This window comes from Malania oleifera, chromosome 12 (assembly GCF_029873635.1).
Source record: "Malania oleifera isolate guangnan ecotype guangnan chromosome 12, ASM2987363v1, whole genome shotgun sequence".
NCBI lineage: Eukaryota > Viridiplantae > Streptophyta > Magnoliopsida > Santalales > Ximeniaceae > Malania > Malania oleifera.
In genome coordinates, this window is record NC_080428.1 from 59,717,020 (window position 1) to 59,726,729 (window position 9,710).

A 9,710-nucleotide genomic window follows, 5' to 3' on the forward strand; every position below is an offset into this window, starting at 1 on the left:
TATATCCTCAACCGATGCTTCACTAAAGCTTTAGGGAACAAAACACCTCACGAGGCTTACTTTGGTAGGAAACCCTCTGCTTCTCATCTTAGAACATTTGGTTGCAAATGTTTTGTCCATGTTCCAGATGACAATCGAAGGAAGTTAGATGACAAAAGTCACAAGTACATCTTCTTGGGATACAGTACATAATCGAAGGCATATCGTTTGTATGATGCAGAGGCAAAAAAATCGTCACAAGTCAAGATGTGGTATTTGATGAAGGACCACACTTAGTGGGAGATAGAGATTGGTCCACTTTATCATCAACCGACAAAGTTACCCACCATGTGCCTCACTTAGAGCAGCAGATTGAGGGGAATGATGAAGAAATTCAAAACCAGCCTGTTGTACCAGTAGCACTTGTTCAGAAGCCACACCCCAGGTGGGTACAACAACTCTTTGACAAAGGCAATCTAGAACCTGTGAATCAGAGTTCACAACTTGATGGACCTCGAAGGTCGAAGAGAATAGAGGAACAACATTGATCAACAAAACACTTGGTAAATATGACCGTAATGGCTGATATAATCAGTACAGTTAAGGAACCAAGTAGCCTAGATGAAGCGCTGGCTGATCTGAAGTGAAGAATGGCTATGGAAGCTGAATATGAAAGTATCATGAAAAATGATACTTGGGAGATTGTGGATAGTCCCCCTCATAGGAAGGTAATCGGCACGAAGTGGATATAGAAGGTAAAATATAAAGCTGGTGGTACTTTAGAGAAGTACAAAGCTCACCTTGTAGCATAAGGATTTTTTCAGGTGGAAGGTTTTGATGTTACTGAAACCTTTGCACCAACAGCCTGCATGGAAACAATCCGTCTGGTTTTGGCTACTACTGCGCACAGAACCTGGGTGCTATTTCAAATGGACGTGAAGTCTGCATTCCTTAATGGTCATCTTAAAGAGGAGGTTTATGTGATGCAACCATTAGGATTTGAATTTCCAAATTCAGACAACAAAGTGTGTAGGTTGAAGAAAGCCTTGTATGAGCTGAAATAAGTCCCTAGAGCTTGGTACCAAAGGATTGATTCTTTCTTACCTCTAATGCAAATTTATATGTACTGAAGGAGAATGAGATGTATGTAATAATTGTACTATATGTAGATGATCTTATGCTTATAGGTGACCACAAGGAGAAGATCAACAACATCCGTGAAGGCCTATGCTTAGAATTCAAGATGACATACTTGGGGCTACTCCACTCCTTCTTAGGCATTAAAGTGTGGCAGCATCCAGGAGAAATCTTTATTTCTCAGCAACGATATGCTGAAGAGTTATTGAAGGCATTTGGGATGGCAGAACGCACTCCAGTGGTTACTCCAATGGAAGTAAACATTAAGCTCTCCATTGAAGATCCCTCTCCACTTATTGATACTAAAATGTATAGAAGTCTAATTGGGAGTTTGGTGTACCTATGCAACACAAGGCCCAATATCAGTTTTGCAATTGGTATTCTGAGTAGATTTACAAATAAGCTACGAGAAATTCACTGGAAGGCTGGAATGAGGGTCCTCAAGTATATAAAAGGGACTCCTCATTTTGGCATCTCTTATACATCAGGGAACTCCCTAATTGGATACTGTGACTCTGATTGGGCAGGAGATATTGATTCTAAAAAGTCAGTTTCTGGATATTGTTTTCTCTTTGGGAATAGAATTATCTCGTGGACAAGAAAAAAACAGTCAACAATGTCACTATCATTCACAGAAGTCGAGTACAAGTCAGCTCGTCACACCTCATGTGAAGCTGTCTGGATAAGAAGACTTCTTACTGATATTGGGATAACGATAAATGCCACAACTCTGATTCACTGTGACAATTAAATTTGCATAGCTATCTGTAAGAACCCGATGTTCCATGCAAGAACCAAGCACATTGAGATTCAATATCACTACATATGAGGACTTATTGAGGATGAGGTTGTTAAGATGGAGTATTGCCCAACGAAAGATAATCATGCAGATATCTTCACCAAAGCATTAGGTAGTTCCAACTTCCAGAAGCATCGGGATGCTCTTAGTATTGGTCCAAGAGTGTAGGTAGACATTGAGGGGGGGGGGGGTGTTGGTGTATATGTGTGCAATGCCCACCTCCCATGAGTTAATTGGAACACTTAACTGACATATGATCTAGATGAGGTCGAAGTGGTAGAGCACAATGGTACTATGAAGACAGAAGACGTTCCCCTCCGAGACATGAGGGTCTAGGAGCAACACCCTTGGTGGGGGGGGGGTGGGGTATGGGGGGAAACGCCACCCTAAGACAATATAGCCTATCCAGTGTGAACAGTGGGCATGGTATATCAAAATGACCACTAATGTCAAAGACATCCACTAATGTCAAAGACGACCACTAATGTTAAAGTAGGTCACTAATGTCAAAGATGACCACTAATGTCAAAGTCGGCCATGGTAGGTGAGCTACCACCACCTACCATGGTAGGTGAGCAACCCATGTGCTTCTTCCATGGACTAGAGGCTATAAATAAGACCTCCCTACCGGAGCACCACACACATCTCGACTACAAGGTTGTGTCCTCTTTTGTTTTTCTGTTTGTTGTCCTTTTGCCATTGAAGCTCATTTAGTGAGTGCATGGTTGGACAAATTATTGTAATCTTATTGTTATAATAAAACTTTGTGTTATCTCTTCAATCGTTTCTTCAAAGCAGATCTTGGTGTTGTTATTCTACACCCTGCACATCACTTTGATAAATTCCCTCAATCTTACAGATTATAATTATGCAAACAACGGAAAACCATACTTAAAAACAAGACCCATTTCTTAAGCTTGAAAGGACTTCCGGCGACCAAACCTTGTGAGTTGAAAACGCGTTAGTCGACCAAATGGGTGAAAATTCAAAATAGTTGAATTAGGTCGAACAACCGAACCGAAATTGAACTAAACTTTCATGGTCGACCGAACCATGAATACTGACTTTTCACCTTCCTCAGGCACCGAACCTTACATTCAAATACACCTCGGGCGACTGAAATTAGAAGTTCGGCAGATCGAATTATGAATCGGGTGAATGAACCTCAAGCGTTTGGAAAATTGCCTTGGTTTAGCTACTCGAACCTGTCCTCGGGCACTCGAAGTTGAAAATTCAACTTTTCCAATTGTGAGTGTTCGGGCGATCGACCTTGAGGTCTGGGTGATCGAAACTCTTGGGTTGCCATATTTTTAACTACGGTAACTCAAGTTAATTAAGGGTAAAATATTTTGAAACAATTTTAACTATCCCTTTTGTGTACCAACGGTTACTTTTTGGGTGAAGGCTATATCTATGCTCCCATTTGCAAAGATTAAGAATGAATTAGAGTTTTGATTAAGAAAATTTCTCTCTGGAATGTCCAACAAACCCAAATACTCCTCCTTTGCTCCTTCCCTTGAAAAATCATATTTAGTGAGAGTATTGTGAGATACCCGAGACTTCCTATACAAGCTTATACTCTCATTGTTGTGATTGGTTCTTGATTTTATTGAGAGTTAAGCCCAAAAGTTTTTCCCCATAGATTTAATTCATAAATTCATTTTGTGGGAAACTTTTATTAGCTTATGAGTCTTTGCATTTTTTATTGCAAGACTTTTGAGCTTGTCTTGTGTTTTTGAAGCAAAATTTTTTTGACAAACTTGTGTTCTAAAAATATCTTGTGCATGATCTTTGGAAATCAATTTTTGAGATATTTGGCTATACTCTTGAATTCTTTGAAACATTATTTGTGTTTGGCATATATATATTGTTTCAAAGAAAGCTTGCTTGCACACTCTCACACTTTGATTGCCGCACTGACATTATCTTAAGAGTTGTAATATTGTCTTCTTTAAGCTTATAAATCTTATCATTTTGAAGTGCATTTGTTATACTGGTACAAATCTGCTTATTGGAGAAGCACGTATTTTTGTACATGAAATTTGTATTGATTATTTGTTGTATTCTAGGTGTGGCCTGAAGGGGTGATAATCTAGCCTGGAAGGATTGTATGTAAAGGTTGAGGTCAACCATGGTAATTTGACTTGGTTGTAACCGGTTCCGCTCCATCCATTAAGTCAGCATTAGTGGAATCCTTAGGCTTGCGAGTTGAGGTGGAGACGTAGACAGTATTGACTGAACCCCGATATCATATCATGTGTGCATTTTATATTTCCACAATCGATTTACTGCACATGTATGTTATTTTCAATAGACAGTGAATGCTGCGCATGATTTAATTTTCACACATTATATTTATTTGCGCATTTGGGATTGCATAGATAGATCCTAGGTTGCGTATTATTGATATTTGGTATAACCTAAGAAGAAGTTTTTAAAATTCCAATTCATCCCTTCTTGGGAAAACACCAATTCCAACATTTATGGACAACATCATACACCGTTTCAAAAATCAAACAACATGTGAACTATAGCATGATTTATGATGTTTATGTTGGTTAATTAAATTCTTAATCCATTTTGTTTTGAGTGTATGTGCTTGTGTGAGGGTTGACCCGTAGGATTAGGTCAATCAATCCCATCCTACATCAAAGTGTCACGAGTTGAGTATTTCACACTTTTGTAAAGGGTTGTGCGACACTAGTCAAAACACTCTTACTTAACTAGTCAACCAAAAGTTTACCACAATTTACCAACATTACACTTTCATTGTCATCAAAAGAAATGTAAGCAGAAGCATTAAGTAATTTACGAAAGCAATGATAAGCAAGTGGTAAATATTAAAGTAACGTAATTCATTAAAGCAACACATACGTTAACAATTTGTGTCTAGCGAGGGAGGCAAGTACGCTGAATATGTTTACGATAACTAGTGAGTTTTATAGATTGATAAACACTCACCCTCACCTAAAGAGCTTTGTATGCAATTCTCACTCTAACATTAGGAAACATTAGCTTGAGCCTAAGACAAAACTATCTTTGAAAAATAACTTCACACTAGTATAATGTCCGGAACAAGCTTCATTCGTAACACTATGCATTAATTTTAAAATTTTATATTTTAAAACTTAAATATATTTATGTAACAAGAACAAAGTTAAATGGAACTTTTAAAATTAAATATTTAAAAATTTGAAAATAGTAATGAAATAACATGAATAATATTTCTTCATATGTCCTATTAATAAAAAATATTTAATAATGACTATTTTTAGTTTTAAAAATTTAAAATAGTTATGGAACAACATTAATAATAGAAAATATTTAATAATGGTTTTATTTATTGTTACATATATAAATTACTACATTATTTGTTATTAAATTAATTATTGGTAGTGATTATACAAAAAATATTACTTTAAGTATTATTAAATTTAAAATTTAAAAATTAAACTACAAAATGAAATTTTATGATACAAATGATTAATTTAATTATGCGATGTTTTTTAAAGATTAATCATTATATTTATTATTTCATAAATTAATTCTATTATTAGCAGTATTATTATTATTATTATTATTATTATTATTATTATTATTATTATTATTATTATTATTATTATTATTATTAATTCAACTACTATCAGCTTCAAAAATATTAATTTAATTATTATTACTAGCTTGTTACAAAAATGTAATTTCATTATTATTAGGGATTATAAGAATTAAATTATAAACTTATAGGGAGTTTTCAAAATACTAATCCTTTTATTTATGTGGGAATATCAAAATACTAATAATCTTAGTTATTGTTTCATAACTTAACTCACTTATTAAAATTGGTATATATAGAAATAATTTATTAAATATTATTAAATTATTAATTCAATTATTGATAGAGATTTTGAAAAATATTAATCCAACCAATTCAAAAAAGAATAAAAAAGATAGTCAAACTATATTGCTTTGAAGATTACAAATGTTTTTACTTCTTAAAGAAAAGGAAATAAAAGATTTAGAGTTATTTAGTTTAGATGTAATGAAGTTCTAATTATTAATAGGCTTTTATGGGATACTTGTAAAATGTTAATAACTGTATTTATTATTTTATAAAATAATTCAATTATTATTAACACTTGCAAAATTATTGTTTCATCTAGAATTCATGGTTGAAAAAATTTTAATTTAATTATTATTACTTGTTACAAAAATATTAACTCCATCATTATTAGTGGATACAAAATTTTAATTATAAACTTATAGGACATTTTCAAAATAATTGGGAGTTTTCAAAATATTAATTATTTTATTTATTTATTTTCATAAATTCATTTATTTATTAAAAGTGGTTCTAGACGCTTAATTTTATGTGGACCTTGTATAGTAAAATAAGACGGTGTTAAAATTTTAAGTTTTAAAACAGTTTGAGGGGTTTTTCAAAATTCGTCAAATTTTAATAAGTGGACACTTGTATAAAAGTTTGGTGAAAAATTATGTTTGAATTAGGAGTGTCTTCTAAGGTCTTTTGCTACTTCGTAGCTCTCATATAGCCATTTTATTTACTAGAAATAAATTACCTATTTACATTACATTACACAGCTTATATGGAGTTTAGTTAGATACACCAAAAAGTACAAAAAAGAAGAAAACCAAAAATGATAAAAGGTAGCTCACTTATTTGAGTCCCCTAGCCTTTAGCCCTTTAGGGGTGCCTTCACCTGCACACTCAAAAACCCATAGTTGCAACCCAAAAAAAGAAAGAAAGAAAGAAAGAAAGGAAAAAAAAAAAAAAAGGAAAAGAAGAAGAAACAGTGCAGGCGACAGAGACTCAAGATTCACTGGCAACTTTTGGACAAAACTTTTCAGAATCCTCGGTTCACAACTTGAAATCTCTTCAAGTTATCACCCACAGACAGATGGATAGACGGAGAGATTCAATGGGCTACTGGAAGAGTACTTGTGCCACTTTGTCAATGCCAACCAAAAGAATTGGGTGCAACTACTTGATGTGGTTTAGTTCTGTTTCAATGCCCAAAAGAACTCAACAACCAACAAGAACCCTTTTGAGCTTGTTATAGGCTAGCAGCCGCTATTACTCACACAATGGATGAGTCGTACAGAGGAAAGAGTCCTAGGGCGTACATCTACACTAGAGAATGGAGATAGAATGCTGAGATTGCCCGAGCCTACTTGGAGAAAGAAACTAAGCGGATGAAGAAGTGGGCAGATCAGGGGAGAAGACCGCAACACTTCAATGTAGGTGACTTGGTTCTTGTTAAGCTTAATACTAAACAAGTCAGGTCACTATGAGGACAAGATAGGAAACTATTTCGCAAATATGAAAGACTAGTCCCCATCTTGGACAAAGTCAGGAAGGTCTTTTACAAAATTGACCCTCCGACTTGGATGAAAGTGCATCCTGTGTTTCATGTCAGCTGCCTCAAGCCATACAATGCCGACACCAACGATCAGAGCAGAAGTCAATCAACTAGAGCAGAAGTGAGTACAATTCAACCTGACAAATGTGAAGTTGAAGATATCCTTGTAGTAGAGAGTTCATATGCTCAAGGAAGAAGCGGCAGGAGTTTTTAGTGAAATGGAAATGCCTTGGTGATGAAAAAAACAGTTAGATTTCTGCGGAAGATATGCAACCGTTCATAGACAAAGTTGAAGTGTACCTAGCATTAAAGTCTACAAAGATGTAGACCGCATAAGTGGGGGAGAATGTCACGAGCTAAGCTTGTTCAGGGCATTATGCTTGCCTGTGACCACTTGCCTTGTGTGTTTGGGATGAGTTTCCATCATGTAAATACTAATGTAGGGTTTCTTTACAGTATTTATTTCATTGTATGCCAAATAAGGCAGTATGACTCCTTGGTCACTTTGATATTTCCTAGTGCCAGAGTGAGAATAGCTTGGAAAGCTCTTTAGGGGAGGGTGAGTGTTCATCATTCATTGTAAAACTCACTAGCTTTGTCAACGTATTTAGCCTACTTGCCTCTTTCGCTAAGCACACAATGTTAACGAAGCTATTGTTAATGAATTATGTTTGCTTCAATGTTTATTGCTTACTTGACACAACTTTCATGAATTGATTAGTGATTCCACTGTTATTTGAATGAATGTTAATGAAAGTGTTTCGTGGATGAATGTTGGTAAACGATAGGCTGACCAGTTAAGCAAGAGTGCTTTACCTAGCGCCGCACAGACCTTCACAAAGGTGTGAAAATAGTCGGACCGTGACGATTGACTGTGAGATAATTCAAAAATTGACGCATTACTAATTTGCCTTTTTAAAAAAAAAATACATAAGGTACAATATTGACCTAATTGGAATACTTTATATTAAAAGGGCTTTTTATTTCAAAACCTAAGTAGCTTATAAAATGTTTGAACCACCTCCAAGGGACGAGCGTCTTTGGCTCTTCAATAAAATAAGCTCGGGGTACAATTGAGCCATGACTTCTAATTTTCTTAAAATTAGATAATCAAAGAAAATCATGAACCCAAGAATAACTAACTAAAAAATGCTGTCTATGTGTATGAGAAAGAGAGAGCCAAAGGGGTGTACTTATCATACAATTTTTTTTTCAAAGTACAACTTCTTTATTTAGTACTTACATATGATATAAATTTCATTTTTTAGTAAAATAGTTTTTTGTGTGCAACTTGCTCTTAGTTGACAAATATAAAAAATGGTGACACACAATTAAATATTTGTTAAAATGCAAATATTAATAATAACACAGTGAAATATTTACCAAAAAAAGTTAATTAATGCTCTATAATAAAACAAAAATCCTTCTAAACTACTAAAAAGTAAATTATTAGCATGCTCAAGATTATTAAAATTTAAATCTTAATTTATCTAACATATATGCTCTAAATACAATTTCATTTTATTATGAATATTTTTTTTTATGTATACATGTTTTATCTTCTTGTTAAAAGATAAAAATATTTCCATACACAAATATTTTATATTATTCATACTTTTAGATATAATCTAAAAATGATGCATCACACTAATGTAATGTATAAAAAATATTTACAATATTTTTAAAAATTATAACACTTCCATACCTACTTCACCAGTAAAACTTCATTAATTTGATTGTTTTCAATATTCTAGAAATTCACTCGAAAGGCTTTGAAACTTCGGAAAAGTATATGAGTCCTTAATTTGAGAATTGTTACTAGTGCTCAATTTTGTTGGTAGTTCATAACCTGATTTTATTCACCATGCCTTCTTTTGCAATTCTTTCCTACCATAAATACAACTTGTGTACTTATTAGAACTGCACCTAACCCAATAGCACACTTGAATAAAGTCACTTATTTATTTGCATACTTATTGTAAGCATCAATAGAAGGTTAACATTGTTAGAGCTTAAGTTGTAGTTTTGAGTTTGATGTTAGCACACCTTACTTCCCTCCTTTATTTTCTTACATCATGACCATTGAAAATTTAAAAGAAGCTCAAGCTGCAATGGAGAAGAAATTAAGACTGATGAGGATACTTATTTATGTGAATTAATACTTTACAACCCTTAGAAATTGGCGAAGAGATCTTATCAGCCTAGGCAACTTTATAAGGATGCGGGTGAGGCTGGTAATTGAGAGTCGACCTATTTTTCAGGCATGCGTTCATGGAACCACCTCTATTTATGACTACTTTGTTGACTTGTATCTCCACACTTAACATGATTGTTGAAGATATTGGTGTTCCTAGGATTGAAATTGAAGGTTTCAATTCATTAAGATATTTAGCAACCCATTCTGAAGCTCTGTCCTA

General features: G+C 34.1%; 1 protein-coding gene across 1 annotated transcript; it reads left to right on the top strand.

Annotated features, from left to right (window-relative positions):
• The first annotated feature begins 629 nt into the window (after positions 1-629).
• LOC131143949 (uncharacterized mitochondrial protein AtMg00810-like) lies at positions 630-1,867 on the top strand. The gene is made up of 3 exons (XM_058092305.1): positions 630-707; positions 804-1,004; positions 1,112-1,867. The coding sequence occupies exons 1-3, from the start codon at positions 630-632 to the stop codon at positions 1,865-1,867; spliced, it is 1,035 nt and encodes a 344-aa protein (XP_057948288.1).
• The last annotated feature ends 7,843 nt before the right edge of the window (positions 1,868-9,710 follow it).

Bases quoted from the DNA above. Each gene is read 5' to 3' on its own strand.
- LOC131143949 (XM_058092305.1), top strand. From the start codon at position 630: ATGGCTATGGAAGCTGAATATGAAAGTATCATGAAAAATGATACTTGG. The intron at 708-803 runs GTAATCGGCACG...GGATTTTTTCAG, and splicing joins ATAGTCCCCCTCATAGGAAG to GTGGAAGGTTTTGATGTTAC. The intron at 1,005-1,111 runs GTGTGTAGGTTG...TATGTACTGAAG, and splicing joins TTCCAAATTCAGACAACAAA to GAGAATGAGATGTATGTAAT.